Source organism: Ranitomeya imitator, chromosome 1 (assembly GCF_032444005.1).
Source record: "Ranitomeya imitator isolate aRanImi1 chromosome 1, aRanImi1.pri, whole genome shotgun sequence".
NCBI lineage: Eukaryota > Metazoa > Chordata > Amphibia > Anura > Dendrobatidae > Ranitomeya > Ranitomeya imitator.
This window is the reverse complement of record NC_091282.1, coordinates 816230378-816249311: the sequence shown is the minus strand read 5'-3', so window position 1 is coordinate 816249311 and position 18934 is coordinate 816230378. Positions and strand designations below refer to the sequence as shown.

The following is an 18934-nucleotide window of genomic DNA, read 5'->3' as shown; positions in this document are numbered from 1 at the left end:
AGATTATTTATTTAATATATATATATATATATATATATATATAGTGTGTACTTGTGAGTGTGTTTACACACGTGTACAGCCAGGTATAACATAAGCCATGTAGCCGGCCGATACCCTGTCCGCGCGCACACGAGCCCCACATCCAGCTACTTCAGCCCCACACTGCCTGCTTGGCTCCTCCCACACATGTGACCGATCACCTGATCGTGACATCATCACAGGTCCTTTCGCTCACTAGGATGTAGCCCGTGCCGTGATGCTGCTCCAGCTGGGATCGCTGCGCCCTGTAGTCCGGCGGTGCCCGCTCTCCCGCACTGTGTCACCTCGGCTCCTGCTGTGAGTGTGCCCGGGGCGGTCGGTCAGGGCGTGACTCCCAGTGCCAGCATTGCTCTCCGCTGTGACACTCCTGGCAGGGTCAGGCTGGTGCCACCCCAGCATGGATGAAGAGGAGACCGCCGACATTGGCTTCCTGCCGGACCTGGCCGTGGGCATGGACACGTTCATTCACCGCATTGACTCCACGGAGGTGATCTACCAGCCGCGCCGGAAACGTGCGAAGTTGGTGGGGAAATACCTGATGGGAGACCTGCTGGGGGAGGGCTCGTACGGCAAGGTGAAGGAGATGCTGGACTCGGACACGCTGTGCCGCCGGGCCGTGAAGATCCTCAAGAAGAAGAAGCTGCGGAGGATCCCGAACGGGGAGGCGAACGTCAAGAAGTGAGTGTGAGGGCACCTCCGTGTGACCGCTGCAGCCGATCAGTGCGGGGCGGGCATTCTTATGTTACTCTCACATTCCTACTACACAACCCCTTTAGGAATGATGAAGTAACTGTAGGCTCATGGCTGTCCCCCTCCAGATGTTCAGACTTATATCCACTTTCAGGAAACCTAATTTACAGCCAATATAGTCACAATCGGGTTGTCACCCAACTTTCCTAGTGTCCAGAATGGCAGAGAAGGGTAAATAATAATAATAATAATAATAATAATTTTTATTTATATAGCGCCAACATATTCCGCAGCGCTTTACAAATTATAGAGGGGACTTGTACATACAATAGACATTACAGCATAACAGAAATACAGTTCAAAACAGATACCAAGAGGAGTGAGGGCCCTGCTCGTAAGCTTACAAACTATGAGGAAAAGGGGAGACACGAGAGGTGGATGGTAACAATTGCTATAGTTATTCGGACCAGCCATAGTGTAAGGCTTGGGTGTTCATGTAAAGCTGCATGAACCAGTTAATTAATTTTTTTTTTTTTTTTAATATAGGCCACACAGGGATCGTTAGGTTAATGCATTGAGGCGGTAGGCCAGTCTGAACAAATGAGTTTTTAGGGCACGCTTAAAACTGTGGGGATTGGGGATTAATCGTATTATCCTAGGTAGTGCATTCCAAAGAATCGGCGCAGCACGTGTAAAGTCTTGGAGGCGGGAGTGGGAGGTTCTGATTATTGAGGATGCTAACCTGAGGTCATCAGCGGAGCGGAGGGCACGGGTAGGGTGGTAGACTGAGACCAGAGAGGAGATGTAGGGTGGTGCTGAGCCATGGAGTGCTTTGTGGATGAGGGTAGTAGTTTTGTACTGGATTCTTGAGTGGATGGGTAACCAGTGTAATGACTGGCACAAGGTACCAAATAATGGTGTATGGCGGTTGTCACCCAGACCACGAACGTCCGGTCATTGACGGGACAGCCGCAGCATGATCGTCCTATCCAGGGAGGAGATGTGATGGCCCGAGGGGCGGCTATTAGTCTTAGGCCACGGGCACATGGCCAGTATTTGGCATCAGTATCTCCAAGCCTAAACCAGGAGAGGAACAATAATGGAAACGCGTCACCACTTCTGGATTATCGCCCACTCCTGGTTCTGGCGGAGAAATCAAATCCTGACCAAGTACCGCTAGTGTGAACGTGGCCTTAGTGGGGATGTGCCCGCTGCAGGGGAAGGTGAGGAACGGCTCCGTGTGCTATCTTCATGCGGAAAAGCCTTTAAAGGGGCGGTCCACCACTGCAGACTGCTGCACAGTTTTTTCAGATACAGGTTTCTGGCTCCCAATGGCCTACAATGGTAACATGGGATGTTCGCTACCCTCCTTGGGTGCTGCTTCTCCACTGCTCCCATCTTACTGGTTATGGTAGTCATATCAGACCTGCCGCCATTAAACGTAGGCTGGACGTGTGGAAGCCAGGAGCCTACATCCAGAACATATCTGTAACCCAGAGCCCAGTTAGCTCCCGCTCTTCCATCTCTCGGCCCCTCTGAGCCCTATGTCCTGGCAGCAGACATATTTGTTTATGGCGCAGGAATGGTGGGGTTCACGGTTCAGAATGGCCAAAAGGTGCAAGTGCAGGAGATAAGTATACTTTTTTTTTTTTTTTAATTGAAAACATCAGTCTCTAGGCATTCGAATGGGGTGTTCATTAGTGGACAATCCCTTTAATTTTGGGTTCGTACATTATAATTTGTTATTGATGTGAATTTTTAACAACAGATTTTTTGGCCTTATGAACATGTGGATCATTGATTGTGCACTTAATATAAGTGACTTATTCATGGATCCGCACATCACATGTGCACAAGTCTGGAGTAGAATGCCCCTTCTGTCCCAGCACACTTCAGGCCAGCTGCTAAGATATTTTGGCCATTGAATGAGGAGTCAATCTGTTTCCACGTTTGCTTACCATGGACGGTCCTTTCTTCATAGATTGCAGGGATTCCCTATGTGCCACGCTGACACACAGACGTGTATTGTCTGGTACTGTATAGGGGCCGCAGCGGGAGCAGCTATCGGGCACACGTTGGTTAGTGCCTATAGACGGGCATGCACAGTGCTCATCTTGTTTGCCACTAACCCGGAGTCTATGGAGGTTGGATGCACATTGTGGCCTAGAACTGCCGGTCACCAGTAGAGCAATTGATGTCCATAGCATCCATGGAACTCTGTCTGTGAACGGCAATTTTCAGGCCTTGTCACAGATTCTCAGTGGGGTTTAGATCTGGGCATTGGACCATTCAAAGACATGACTATGCCTTGATCTTAACCAGTGTAGTTTGGTCATATGTTTAGGGTTGTTGTCTTCTTGAAAGGAGACCCTACACCCCAGTCACAGGTCTTTTGCAGCCTGTAAGAGGTTTTACTCCAGGACTGTCCTGTATTTAGCTCAATTCATCTACCCATAAATTCTGACAAGCTTCCATGTCCCTGCTGAAGAAAAGCATCCCCATAGCTTCATGCTGCCACCACCATGTTTGATGGCGGGTATGTGTTTTTTTTTTTTTTTTTTTTAGCATGATGTGCAGTGTTTAGTTTTCCGCCACACACATCGTTTAGCATTTAGCCCCCAAAAATTCTACTTTGGTCTCATCTGACCAGAGTAACTTTCACAAGCTAGCTATGTTCCCCACATGGAGTTTTGGACATCTTATGGGTTCTTTTAAAAAATGACTTGTTTTCTTCCCACACTTCCATAAAGGCCAGATGTGTGGAGTATATGATTAAGGTCACGTTCACACATTCAGTATTTGGTCAGTATTTTAAATCAGATCTGTAAGCTATGGTAGGAGAGGAGCAATCAGAGGAAAAGTATAATAGAAACCACTTCTGCATTTTTCACGCGTTGGTGATTTTGGCTTACAAATACTGATGTAAAATACTCACCAAATAATGAATATGTAAATGTGGCCTAATAGTTGTCCAGTGGACAGACTCTCCTGCATGAGCTGTGAATATTTGCAGCTCCTCCAGAGTAACCATGGACCTCTTGGCTTCTTCTTTTTCCCTTGCTTGGGATGTCAGTTTAGGTGGACCACCATGTCTTGGTAGGTCTACTGTTGTGCCACAAGCTTTCTATTTCTGGATGATGAATTGAACAGTACTTCGTGGGATGTTCTCCACAACTTTATCCCTGACTGGTCTGGTGTGTTCCTAAGTTTATATGGTGTCCTTTGATCTCTAATGTTCTCAAACCAACCTCTGAGGCCTTCGCAGAACAGCTGTAGTTATAGTGAGACTATACACTGCTCCAAAAAATAAAGGAACACTAAAATCCAACATCCTAGATATCACTGGATGAAATATTCCAGTTGTAAATCTTTATTCATTACATTGTGGAATGTGTTGAGAACAATAAAACCTAAAAATGATCAACGTAAATCACGACTAATATCCCATGGAGGTGTGGAGTTAGAATGATGCTCAAAATCAAAGTGGAAAATAAAGTTACAGGCTGATCCAACTTCAGTTAAAATGCCTCAAGACAAGGAAATGATGCTCAGTAGTGCGTGTGGCCTCCACGTGCCTGTATGACCTCCCTACAACACCTGGGCATGCTCTTGATGAGGCGGTGGATGATCTCCTTAGGGATGTCCTCCCAGACCTGAACTAAAGCATCCGTCAACTACAGTCTGTGGTGCAACGTGACGTTGGTGGATGGTGTGAGACATGATGTCCCAGATGTGTTCAAGTTGGATTCAGGTCTGAGGAACGGGCGGGCCAGTCCATAGCTTCAATGCCTTCATCTTGCAGGAACTGCTGACACACTCCAGCCACATGAGGTCTGGCATTGTCCTTCATTAGGAGGAACCCAGGGCCCACTGCACCATTATATGGTCTCACAAGGGGTCTGAGGATCTCATTTCTGTACCTAATGGCAGTCAGGCTACCTCTGGCGGCCCTCCAAAGAAATGCCACCCCACACCATTACTGACCCACTGCCAAACCGGTCATGCTAAAGGATGTTGCAGGCAGCAGATCGCAGTCCACGGCCTCTCCAGACTCTGTCACGTCAGTCACATGTGCTCAGTGTGAACCTGCTTTCATCTGTGAAGAGCACGGGGCGCCAGTGGTGAATTTACCAATCCTGGTGTTCTGTGGCAAATGCCAAGCGTCCTGCGTGGTGTTGGGCTGTGAGCACAACCCCCATCTGTGGACGTCAGGCACTCAGACCATCCTCATGGAGCTGGTTTCTAACCATTTTTGCAGACACATGCTCATTTGTAGCCTGCTGGTGGTCATTTTGCAGGGCTCTGGCAGTGCTCCTCCTGTTCCTCTTTGCACAAAGCCTGAGATAGCGGTCCTGCTGGTGGGTTGTTGCTCTCCTACGGCCCCCTCCACGTCTCCTGGTGTACTGGCCTGTCTCCTGGTAGCACCGCCAGCCTCTGGACACAACGCTGACAGACACAGCAAACCACCTTGCCACAGCTCACATTGATGTGCCATCCTGGATGAGCTACACTACCTGAGCCACTTGTGTGGGTTGTAGAGTCCGTCTCATGCTACCACGAGTGTGAAAGCACAATCGTCATTCAAAAGTGACCAAAACATCAGCCAGAAAGCATTGGTACTGGGATGTGGTCTGTGGTCCCCATCTGCAGAACCACTCCTTTATTGAGTGTGTCTTGATAATTGCCAATAATTTCCATCTGTTGTCTATTCCATTTGCACATCAGCATGTGAAATTAATTGTCAAACAGTGTTGCTTCCTAAGTGGACAGTTTCACAGAAGTTTGATTTACTTGGAGTTATATTCTGTTGTTTAAAGGCCCCTTCACATTAAGCGACGCTGCAGCGATACCGACAACGATCCGGATCGCTGCAGCGTCGCTGTTTGGTCGCTGGAGAGCTGTCACACAGACCGCTCTCCAGCGACCAACGATGCCGGTAACCAGGGTAAACATCGGGTAACTAAGCGCAGGGCCGCGCTTAGTAACCAGATGTTTACCCTGGTTACCATGCTAAAAGTAAAAAAAAAACAAACTCTAGATACTTACCTACAGCCGTCTGTCCTCCAGCGCTGCGCTCTGCTTCTCTGCTCTCCTCCTGTACTGGCTGTGAGCCGGAAAGCAGAGCGGTGACGTCACCGCTCTGCTTTCCGGCTCACAGCCAGTACAGGAGGAGTGCAGAGCACAGCGCTGGAGGACAGACGGCTGTAGGTAAGTATCTAGTGTTTGTTTTTTTTTACTTTTAGCATGGTAACCAGGGTAAACATCGGGTTACTAAGCGCGGCCCTGCGCTTAGTTACCCGATGTTTACCCTGGTTACCAGTGAAGACATCGCTGGATCGGTGTCACACACGCCGATCCAGCGATGTCTCCAGGGAGTCCAGCGACGAAATAAAGTTCTGGACTTTATTCAGCGACCAACGATCTCCCAGCAGGGGCCTGATCGTTGGTCGCTGTCACACATAACGATTTCATTAACGATATCGTTGCTACGTCACAAATAGCAACGATATCGTTAGCAATATCGTTATGTGTGAAGGTACCTTAAGTGTTCCCTTTATTTTTTTGAGCAGTGTATTACACACAGATGGACTCGCTCTACTAATTATGTGACTTCTCGAGGCAATTGGTCACTCAGCATTTTATTTAGAGGTATCATTCTACAGGGGGCTGAATACAAATGCACATCACAATTTTTAGATTCATATTTTTTTAAATAATTAAAAAAACATAATTTCCTTCATACTTCAGATACTTACTACTTTGTATTGGTATATCGCATAAAATCCCAATTAAATATGTTTACGTTTTATGGGTGTAATGCAAAAAAAAAAATGTTGAAAAGTACACAAAGTATGAATATTTTTTCAAGACACTGTATACACACATTTAATGGAAAAAAATATTCATGAGAGTGCTTCATTAAGCATCAAAGCCACCATGCATAGGTTAACCAAAGCAATACAAGCACTGACCGTGTCGGGATAGGCAAGTGTAATTTATCATGTTGTTTTGTCCTTTGTTTCAAACTAAACAGCCGGAAACATTAAAGGCTATATCAGGGACTTTATAAAAAAACAAAAAATGTACCCAAGCGCTAACAGGCAGGTAATTGCGACTTACCTGCCTGTTGTGCACGGCGCTGTTCCTCCCCGGCTCCTGCTGGGGATTCGGAAGCTGCTGCTAACTTCATGTCTACAGAGCGCAGACTTCTTATCCGCTCCGCTATGTCGACCGGTCGGGACTTCCATTGTCATTCTGATTGACAGCTGGATCACTGCTGTCTAACTGGGGGAGTCGGCTGTCAGTCAGGATGATGGGTAAATGCACGTCACATTTTGGCGTGTGTGCTGTGTCCAATTTTCTAGTAATATACGGAAAGCACTTGCTTTTGGTGCCGACATACAATCTCTGCACAATTGATTTCTCAAAGTGTTTTCTCCAAAGTTCTGGCGCAAATTAATTGACATGCTTTTATCGTTTTTACGCAACTACAAGTTGTGCAAAACATTTGACAATCAAGTGTGCTCAACTAATTCACGATAATTGATGCCACTAAAGTGGTGTAAACTACACCAGAAATGTACTCCAGGAGTAACACGAAGGATGCGCCAAATTCAACAAGAATCGCCCTCTTGGTTTGTTTCATCATACTGCAGTGCACAGTTCAAGACTGGCATTTTTAATCAAACTTTTAGGCAAAGTTCAGTTTATTTTTTTTTTTTTAAGTTCTTCACTTAGAAACCATTTCAAGAATGCTCCTTTTTTGTGCTGCTTTAGGAGGAGATTTTTTTTTTTTCCTGAGAAGGTTTTGGAAGACTTTTTTTTTTTTTCGTAGTGGTTTTTGCAGTCTTTTCATTTGGCAGTATGTAGAGGTTTCCTTCCATCACTTTTTCGGGCTTTTTTAAAAAAAAATGTAAGACATGTGCACATGAAGTTTTGTTTTTTTTTTTCTGATGGAATTCTGCTGGAAAAAGCTCCACAACAGAACATAATGTACAGCAATGTGAAAGCAACTTTGCTGTGCACATGTACTGTCATTTATTAGTTCTTGTAATTGCTTTTAGGGTTAGGAAATCCTGAAAGTAGCATGTTCATCCTTAGTGCAGTGTTCTCTTGGGAGGCACTTGCAAGATCGCTGGCTTTTTCCTGTAGTAGCTTTGCCTGGGAAGCGCCAGCAAAATGATTTTAATGAACGGTAAAGTGGATTTCCCATGCAGGTGGACCGGAGGAGTTCTCTAAGCATTTTGAATCTGTTTAATTGGGTGATTCTAGAGCAGGGGTCCCCAACCTGTAGCTCGGGAGCCACATGTGGCTCGCGAGCTCATGATGTGTGGCTCGCAACTGCCTAACAGCTTGTTGCATTAATGCCAGGTGTAAATAACTACTAAGTGTAACCAATAAAGCGCGTGTGCACAGCTGCGAGAGGTGCAAAGGTAGGCTCCCACACCTTGGAGTATATAAAGAAAAGACCTTGCACTCAACTTAGATGCTCTGGTGAAATTTTAATGTAGTACTCCTAAACGTTTCGGTCCAATACAACAGGACCTTCATCAGTAACTACAAACCGTGAACACAAAATATAATAACATATAAGTATAAAACAAAAAAAGGAAAAAGAACAAAAGTATATACAGGAATATGTCAAAATGAAATGTTTAAGAGCTATTATACAATGAGGTCATGATACTGATAAAAAATGGCGATACGCAGAGTGATACTGCTAGTACAGGGCACCAACATGAGTAGTGGCTAAGGATAGGAGAAGGATGGAAACATACCGTACTTAGAGATAAATGGAGAGACAACCATGTCTCTGTGCACACTGAACGCAGCGTCTGTGATATGAAAGAGAAAGTCGCAGGTGACCCTGGCTGTAACACTACGTCATATTGTGCTTAAAATGGGGAGAGAGCCCTGTATGGTGGCATACCTTAGAAAACGTGGAGTAACGTAAAGTCAGGGACCTAATCCCAACTAGAATGATAAAAATGTAACGTAAGTATATAAGGAATGGCACCTTAGTGCGCTACAAGTCCATAAGGGGAGGACTATGCTAACGTTTACCTGTTAGAGTGAGAGGAGAAGTGTGCCAGGAAGCAGACGCGGAGTCCTCCGCTCGTCTGCAGAATGAGGAGTAGCGCGCACTTATAAAGAAAAGAGGTGTGTTCCGCTGAAGAGTCCTGACCAATCCGGAAGTGTATACAAGAGAGCAGAAGTGACGAGCGCCGAAAAGGTCCGTGCGTGTCACCTAGGAGCAGAGTGTATTACTGCTCATACCGCCCGGCCGGCGGAGGTGACATCAGACAGTGTGCGGCGTCCGAGTAAGGAAAACAACGGTGTGAAATAGAGCTAATGATAGGGGATGCCAAGGGGAGAGAGAGACGTAACCTGTGAGGGATAAGAACATGGTATAGCAAGTAGACAAAAGCTAAATTCGGAGGTGTGGGACATAGCCGGTGGAGATGAGCTATGTCCTTTGGAACGGGACGATTTATAAGAGGGTACACAGAACTTCAGTAGAGACGATTCTATAATAGAAAAAACAGGCATTAGTAACTGAGACACAATACATCCGTATACTATGATAAAGGAAAAAACTCCTAGTTGTGTATATTTCTGGAGGATATCTAAGATTTTTAGGCGTATTGAGGCCGTGGGGTCCCTTGGTGACTTTTGATAGATAGTTGTATCATTCAATTGTCGGGAGATCTCATTGAGGTAGTCAGAACGATTCATAACCACCAGTGCACCACCCTTGTCAGCTGGTTTTATTATTATGTTGCTGTCCTCCTGTAGGCCCTTAAGTGCCTGGCGTTCTGTGATCGTAAGGTTAGGGGGGTAGAACAATTTCCCTCTGTAGATATCATCCCTTAGTGAGTGAAACGAGTTTTGAACAAGCCCAATGAAAGTTTCCATGGCATGTGAGCCATGTGGGGGCCTAAAATGACTTTTCTTATGTAGACCCAAACTATGTGATGAAAGAATATTGGGAGAAGTAGCTGTATGGGGTAGACTAGGAGTACTGTCAGGTATGTTAGAGAAGTAAGTTTTCAACCTAAGTGTTCGAAAAAACGCTGAAGGTCCATTTCTAAGTCAAAGGTGTGGCAGCGATAGGTGGGGCAAAAAGAAAGTCCCTTCTGTAAGATGTTATACTCTACCACCCCTAAGGTCCTGTCAGAGATGTTGATTAGCAACGGTGTGGTACCTGAGATCTCGTGATCCTCATTTGGTCCATGGTTTGTCCTGTGTCCGTGGCCGCGCCTCGTGGTCTTCTTCGTGGGGGACGTTGTCGTTTTCCTAAAAAACGAGAGGGGCCGACTGAGGTTGTGTTCCGTTCTTGCTCTGTACCCGAGCCCTTCGTCTCTACTGAAGTTCTGTGTACCCTCTTATAAATCACCCCGTCTTGGGAGTCCCGTTCCACAGGACATAGCTCATCTCCACCGGCTATGTCCCACACCTCCGGATTTATCTTTTGTCTACTTGCTATACCATGTTCTTATCCCTCACAGGTTACGTCTCTCTCTCCCCTTGGCATCCCCTATCATTAGCTCTATTTCACACCGTTTTAACAGCGGAACACTTCACACCGCTGTTTTCCTTACTCGGACGCCGCACACTGTCTGACGTCACGTCCGCCGGCCAGGTGGTATGAGCAGTAATACACTCTGCTCCTAGGTGAGACGCACGGACCTTTTCGGCGCTCTTCACTTCCGCTCTCTTGTATACACTTCCGGATTGGTCAGGACTCTTCAGCGGAACACACCTCTTTTCTTTATAAGTGCGCGCTACTCCTCATTCTGCAGACGAGCGGAGGACTCCGCGTCTGCTTACTGGCACACTTCTCCTCTCACTCTAACAGGTAAACGTTAGCATAGTCCTCCCCTTATGGACTTGTAGCGCACTAAGGTGCCATTCCTTATATACTTACGTTACATTTTTTCATTCTAGTTGGGATTAGGTCCCTGACTTTACGTTACTCCACGTTTTCTAAGGTATGCCACCATACAGGGCTCTCTCCCCATTTTAAGCACAATATGACGTAGTGTTACAGCCAGGGTCACCTGCGACTTTCTCTTTCATATCACAGACGCTGCGTTCAGTGTGCACAGAAACACGGTTGTCTCTCCATTTATCTCTAAGTACGGTATGTTTCCATCCTTCTCCTATCCTTAGCCACTACTCATGTTGGTGCCCTGTACTAGCAGTATCCCTCTGCGTATCGCCATTTTTTATCAGTATCATGAGCTCATTGTATAATAGCTCTTAAACATTTCATTTTGACATATTCCTGTATATACTTTTGTTCTTTTTCCTTTTTTGTTTTATACTTGTTATTATATTTTGTATTCACGGTTTGTAGTTACTGATGAAGGTCCTGTTGTATTGGACCGAAACGTTTATGAGTACTACATTAAAATTTCACCAGAGCATCTAAGTTGAGTGCAAGGTCTTTTCTTTATATAAATAACTATTAAGAGCAGATCTCTAAATGGTGACTTTCGTGCGTAGCCTTGTACAGAAGAATAGATATGAATGGGGGTGAGATAGGAAACCGTGGAGTTTGGCATACTGCCTTGGTGTGATTTCAGTGTTGTTGTCATTATACCGGTAATGGAGGCTCTAAATGTCACTACTGTGAGTGGGGAAGGAGCTGCTTGTGGCTCGCGACCCTCTCTCAAAGCTGAATGTGGCTCACGACCCTCTTTCATAGATGGATGTGGCTCTCAAGGTCGGAAAGGTTGGGGACCTCTGTTCTAGAGGGAGATGATCCGCTAAAAAAACTCTTCATAAACTTTCAAGGCAAGAAGGTGATCAGAAACGAGTCTATGAGATACGGAAAGCTTTTCCCATTTAATGTTTTAGGGAAGACCCTTTTGAGTTGTAGTTTTGAATGACACCATTCATTTTACCATGTAGCATAAGGCAAAATGGCAGAAAACCATTCAAGTGCGGTGAGATGGTGAAACCCCACCCCACAATTCCGCCATGGTAATGTGTTTTATTTTTACATCATTAACTGTGCAGTGCAAATTACCTGTAAACATAGTAACATAGTAACATAGTTAGTAAGGCCGAAAAAAGACATTTGTCCATCCAGTTGAGCCTATATTCCCTCATAATAAATCCCCAGATCTACGTCCTTCTACAGAACCTAATTGTATGATACAATATTGTTCTGCTCCAGGAAGACATCCAGGCCTCTCTTGAACCCCTCGACTGAGTTCGCCATCACCACCTCCTCAGGCAAGCAATTCCAGATTCTCACTGCCCTAACAGTAAAGAATCCTCTTCTATGTTGGTGGAAAAACCTTCTCTCCTCCAGACGCAAAGAATGCCCCCTTGTGCCTGTCACCTTCCTTGGTATAAACAGATCCTCAGCGAGATATTTGTATTGTCCCCTTATATACTTATACATGGTTATTAGATCGCCCCTCAGTCGTCTTTTTTCTAGACTAAATAATCCTAATTTCGCTAATCTATCTGGGTATTGTAGTTCTCCCATCCCCTTTATTAATTTTGTTGCCCTCCTTTGTACTCTCTCTAGTTCCATTATATCCTTCCTGAGCACCGGTGCCCAAAACTGGACACAGTACTCCATGTGCGGTCTAACTAGGGATTTGTACAGAGGCAGTATAATGCTCTCATCATGTGTATCCAGACCTCTTTTAATGCACCCCATGATCCTGTTTGCCTTGGCAGCTGCTGCCTGGCACTGGCTGCTCCAGGTAAGTTTATCATTAACTAGGATCCCCAAGTCCTTCTCCCTGTCAGATTTACCCAGTGGTTTCCCATTCAGTGTGTAATGGTGATATTGATTCCTTCTTCCCATGTGTATAACCTTACATTTATCATTGTTAAACCTCATCTGCCACCTTTCAGCCCAAGTTTCCAACTTATCCAGATCCATCTGTAGCAGAATACTATCTTCTCTTGTATTAACTGCTTTACATAGTTTTGTATCATCTGCAAATATCGATATTTTACTGTGTAAACCTTCTACCAGATCATTAATGAATATGTTGAAGAGAACAGGTCCCAATACCGACCCCTGCGGTACCCCACTGGTCACAGCGACCCAGTTAGAGATTATACCATTTATAACGACCCTCTGCTTTCTATCACTAAGCCAGTTACTAACCCATTTACACACAATTTCCCCCAGACCAAGCATTCTCATTTTGTGTACCAACCTCTTGTGCGGCACGGTATCAAACGCTTTGGAAAAATCGAGATATACCACGTCCAATGACTCACCGTGGTCCAGCCTATAGCTTACCTCTTCATAAAAACTGATTAGATTGGTTTGACAGGAGCGATTTCTCATAAACCCATGCTGATATGGAGTTAAACAGTTATTCTCATTGAGATAATCCAGAATAACATCCCTCAGAAACCCTTCACATATTTTACCAACAATAGAGGTTAGACTTACTGGCCTATAATTTCCAGGTTCACTTTTAGAGCCCTTTTTGAATATTGGCACCACATTTGCTATGCGCCAATCCTGCGGAACAGACCCCGTCACTATAGAGTCCCTAAAAATAAGAAATAATGGTTTAACATGATTCTCTTTGGCTAGATTATTGATATGCCAAACATAAATGTTTTTTTTTACAGTTTTATTATGTTTAAAAAAAACTCAGTATTTTGTTACAAAAAAGAAAAATTGGTTTGTGTTGCCAATTTTCCCAGGGCCATAACTTTTTTTAATAAAATGTGCCATTAATGGAGTTATGCAAGAGCTTGATTTTAGTGTGGCAACTTTTTACGATTTTGGGGTACATATTATGCTTTGATCGATTCTCATTGCATTTTTTTTAGCTTTGTTTATTGTGGCGACCAAAAAAAACCTAATTTCTCATGTTTACTCTTCAGCCTAATTAATTATTTTCATAACTTGGACTTTTCTGGACACAGCCTTGGCAAACATGGTTTTGTGTGGGTTTTTAGTTTTAGATTTTGTTGTTAACTGGGGAAAAGGTGGGTGATTTGAATTTTTTTAACGCTTTAAAAAAACTTGTTCCATATTTTCTTTGCTAATCTTGGGGAACTTGAACCTGCAATAATTGGATCGCTTGTACTATGTACTTCTATGTAGTATAATACTACTGTTTGTAAAGATGGTGGCGTATAAGAAAAGCATAATAGCTGTATATAGTAAAAGTAACAGTCTGCTATGACGCCCACCTACAGGGCAGACCACATGATGGGCACGGTGGTCTTCAGCCAGTCGCCAGCTGTCATAGCAAACCATTTGCTCACTGCACTTGCATCACGGGGGGTGCGATGGGCACCCAAACTAACGCTCAGGCCGGATTGTGGCACTTAAATTTCGCTGTTAGTGATTTGACAGCGACATTTAAGTGTTTAACAGCAGTGGATCAATTGCTGCGCTTACAGGCAGATGTTACCTATATAATATATACCCTGCTGAGTGGGCTCTGCCTCTGAGCAATGTGTGCAAGAGATTTCAGGAATCGTATTCACTTTGGTGATACTAGGTAATCTTTATTTCCGGGTAAAAAAAAGAAAAAATAACCTAGACATCTTTGGTATCTACAAACTCGGAATGACCTGGGGAATAATAATGGCAGGTGAGTTTTAGAATTTAATGAATATGGTAAAAAAAAAAAATTGTGGACTACACTTTTTTTGGAATTTTTTACCCCACCTTAATTTTTTTTCCCATTGTACAGTACACTGTATGGTAAAATCAATGGTGTCGTTCAAAAGTACAACTCATTCCGCAAAACAACAAGCTCTCACACGGCCATATTGACCGAAAAATAAAAAAGTTATGGCTCTGGGAAGAAAGGGAGCAAAAAAACGAAAGCTCAAAAATAGAAAATCCCAAGGGGTTAAAGGGGTTGTACTAAAAATATCCCGTGAAACGTTTAGGAATTGCAACCATTTTTCTACAAAGTCTCCTTGTTTCAAGGGTTCAAAAGTAATTGGCCAAATTAACTTTATCATAAATAACCATAAATAAAATGTAAATTTTTGCTACTTTGTACAGAATCCTTTGCAGGTAATGAAGTCTGGAAGCCGTGGACATCACCAAACGCTGGGTTTCCTTCCTTGTGATGCTCTGCCAGGCCTTTACTGCAGCCGACCGGTTGATGCTTGTTTGTGGGTCTTTCTGCCTTACGATTTGTCTTACCCTTGTGAAATGCTGCTCCATGGGGTTGAGAGCTTGTGATTGACTCGGTCATAGCAGAATATTGTTGCCTTAAACTCCTGTTGCTTTCGCAGTATGTTTTGGGTCCTTCTGTCCTGTATAGCCCTGTACTCTTCAGAATTCATCCGGCTGCTTCTGTCTTCAGTCACATCATCAATAAACACTAGTGACCCATTGGAATCCATGCACGCCCTCACGCTGCCTCCACCATGTAATACAGAGGATGTGGTGTGCTTTGGGTCTTGAGTCGTTCCACGTTTTCGCCATACTTTCATCATTCTGGTACAGGTTTTTCTTAGTTTCAGATGTCTAAAGAAAGCTTTTCCAGGACTGGGTTGGCTTCCTTAGATGTTTTTTGGGTAAGGCTATGTGCACACGTCAGGATTTCTTGCAAAAATTTCCTGAACAAAACCGGACATTTTCTGCAAGAAATCCGCATGCGTTTTTTTTGCGGATTTTTCCGGAGGTTCCCAATGCAAAAATATAGTGGGAAATCCGCAAACAATCTGCAAAATTAATAAACATGCTGTGTTTTTTTACCGCAATGCGTTTTTTTTTTTTTCATGGAAAAAAGCGCAACATATGCACAAAAATTGTGGAATGCATTATAAATGATGGGATGCATATGTATGCGTTTTTATAGCGAAAAAACTTGAAAAAAAAACGCAAAAAATCCGGAACGCATGCACACAGCCTCTAATCTGGCCTTTCTATCTCTAAGGCTGATTAATGGTTTGTACAAGACCATATAATGAGAAGAAAAATGATGCAGCACTCACCCTTGCGCTTCTTCCAAGTGTGCTCTTTATTCAGCAAAACATACTATGCATAGTATGAACCGGCATACGCAGTGATCTGTGAGGGAGCGGGAGTGAGGAGAGACCGGACGACAGCTGTTTCGCGCTACGGCGCTTCTACAGGTCCATGCACTGTCGTCCGGTCTCTCCTCACTCCCGCTCCCTCACAGATCACTGCGTATGCCGGTTCATACTATGCATAGTATGTTTTGCTGAATAAAGAGCACACTTGGAAGAAGCGCAAGGGTGAGTGCTGCATCATTTTTCTTCTCATTATATGGTCTTGTACAAAACTCTGACGATTGCATAGCACCACCCGCAGCTCACAGCAAGGGAGACCTCATCTGTCCTTCTGAAACAGATCGTTTAAGCGAATCTCCAATTGCGCTATAGTGAAGCTCTGTGCCGATCATCTTTCTGTTTCTTGGTATAACGAAGTTGATTAATGGTTTGCACCTTGTGGTGAACCCTCTATTTGCACTAATGAAGAAGTCTTCTCTTTATGGTAGAATTTAGATACTGGAACGCCTACTTCCTACACAGTGTTCTTCACTTGGTTGGATGATGTAAAAAAGTTTTTCTTCACCATGGAAACGATTCTGCAATCAACCACCACTCTTGTCTTCCGTGGATGTCCGGAACTTTTTGCGTTCCCAAGCTCACTACTATGCTTTTTTTTTTTTTTTTTAATCTTTTGCAGAATGTACCAAACTGTAGATTTGGCCACTCTTAACATTTCTGCTATCTCTTGGATGGATTTCTTATGTGTTTTTTTTTGTTTTGTAGCCCAATGATATTCCTTTTTTTTCTTCTTTTTTTTCTTCTTCCATTGAAAGCTTCTTTGACCATATGATATGGGTTCAGAGCAGTAGCTTCCAAATGCAAATGCCATACCTGGAATCAGCGCCAGACCTTTCACCTTCTTAGTTGTTGATGGATTAATGAGAGAATAGTTCATTCCACCCATTAAAGAGCTTTTGAGCTATCTGTCCAATTACTTTTGGTCCCTTGAAAAGAAGCAGCTATTTATTAAAGAGCTGTAATTCCTAAACCCTTACTCCAGTTAGGCTATGAATACCCTGAAATTAAAGCCGAGAGTCTGCACTTTAAGCCATATTTAGTATATAACTTTATCTTGAATGTGTTTTAGTAATCGGCTAAAATGTCAAAACTTTTGTCACTGATGGTTGTGCATCTAAGGTGCAGCCTCTTCCTGACAGTACAAACAGCCTATAAGTCTCTTCGATGCACTTTTACACTAGTCTAAAGGCTGTTCATATTTTCCCACTCTGTACCAGTCTTAATGTAACAATGTTGCAATATCTTGAATGGCCGCTGACCGGAAGGCATATGCTGAGTACCTCCATCTGATATTGATGGCTTATCCTAATGGTAAGTCATCAATTTTTAATAACTGGATAACCTTTTTAAGGGTAGGGTCAGACGTAGCGACTGCCATGGTGCGGCCAATTCCTGACAGTCGCAGCAGCCGTCGAATATATTATGGGAAAAGGAATGTAAATGGATTACTTACCCTCAGTAGCTATGTGATTGTGCAAACTGTGCAGCCATCGACAAGAAGTAATCGATTTATACAGATTTCTCTAATATTGGACAGCAAAAACTGTAAGGAAGCGCATGCACCTTGGCTGTTCGGCAATCACTAGGTCTGACTCAAATTGACCCTCAAATTGACCAGTCTTCTTTGAGTGATCAGAAACAAGCAAATTATTCTGATTAATGGGCTCTTAATGGGGGTATATTGTTTAGGGCTACATGACTGTATATACATCCCTCACAATAGTAGAGGGTTAAATTATGTAACATTTTTATATTTTTAACTTTTAACAGCTTTCCAACATCGAGCGTAATAGTACGTTGATGTCAAACTCCACCTGTTTGGTGCGGGCTCCGTGCTGAGCCCACACCTTTCCGCGCACATGACAGCTGATATATACAGCTGACATGTGCCCGCAACAGCCGTGAGTGGAATGGCGATCCACCTGCGGCTGTTAACTAAATAAATGCTAGATCAATTTCTGACAGCGGCATTTAACTTGCCGCAGGTCAGTTTTAGTATTTAGTGAACATGGTAAAAAAAAAGTATGGAATTACTTTTTTTTTTGCAATTTCACCGCACTTGGATTTTTTTTCCTGTTTTCCAGTACACGATTGGTTTTAACCTATGGTGGTGTTCAAAAGTACAACTCGTCCCACAAAAAACAAGCCCTCACATGGCCATATGGACCGAAAAATGTATGGCTCTGGGAAGAAGGGGAGCAAAAGAAAACGGAACCGGAAAATGGCCCGGGGGTTAAACAGGGGAGCAGCTGCTGAAATCTGCCGGATCCGTCATTTCAACATTTTGACGGATCCTGTGCAGATTGTAAAAACGGAAGTGTGAAAGAAGCCTTATATACAACTAGCTGTTTCCAGACAGCTAACGCTCGGCACGCTCATTGCTATCTAATATAAACCTTGTGATATCTCTCTGTCCTTATCAATCTGCTCAGGTGTTCGTTGTTGATAACCAATCCTACGATTTTGTCGATATTGTTGTTGTCGATCAGCTACTGCATCGTTGTCCGGATTTTCCTGCGGCCTGTGAGATGGACCTGGCGACTTTTCTTGGCTCATTTTGTTTGGGAGAATTCGGATGCAATTAAATGTACGTTTACCTTGGCTGATGAGGTTGAATTACATAGAAAGGAAGTGCTGCTTGTAGTAATGTGGGGGACGGAGCCTCGTGTGGTAATGTGTGGGGACGGAGCCTCGTGTGGTAATGTGTGGGGGCAGAGCCTCGTGTGGTGATGTGGGGGGGGGCTGGATTGTGGGTGGTGATGGGGTGGGAGGCGGAGCTACTGTGCAGGGGGCGGGATTAGCGAGTAATCGCGATGAATATATATATATATATATATATATATATATATATATATATATATATATATATATATATATATATATATATATATATATATATATATAAATTTCCAGCTCAGGAGAGGGGGGCCACACCCCGGCTTGCACAGAATGCAATAATACAAAGAAAAAAACCCACAAAAATTCTCCCTGCAGGGGAAAAGAGATAAATGCCGCTTTCAGCACCACACGCAGGGGGGACAGCGCTTACTGTAGCGCTGTCTCTCCTGCACGGTCCGTGTGGTCCTCAGGCGGCACACGGCTGCCGCACGTGTGCCACACAGATGTGCCACGTGAGCACATGGATAAT

At 44.0% G+C, this 18934-nt stretch overlaps 1 protein-coding gene across 1 annotated transcript in view; it reads left to right on the top strand.

Moving 5' to 3' along the window:
• Nucleotides 1-214: 214 nt before the first annotated feature.
• Nucleotides 215-18934, top strand: part of STK11 (serine/threonine kinase 11) — a 117652-nt gene continuing 98932 nt past the window's right edge. The window contains exon 1 of the mRNA XM_069739885.1: nt 215-717. Coding sequence (XP_069595986.1) covers nt 437-717 — 281 coding nt within the window. The 5' untranslated portion in view covers nt 215-436. The remainder of the gene's footprint in view (nt 718-18934) is intronic.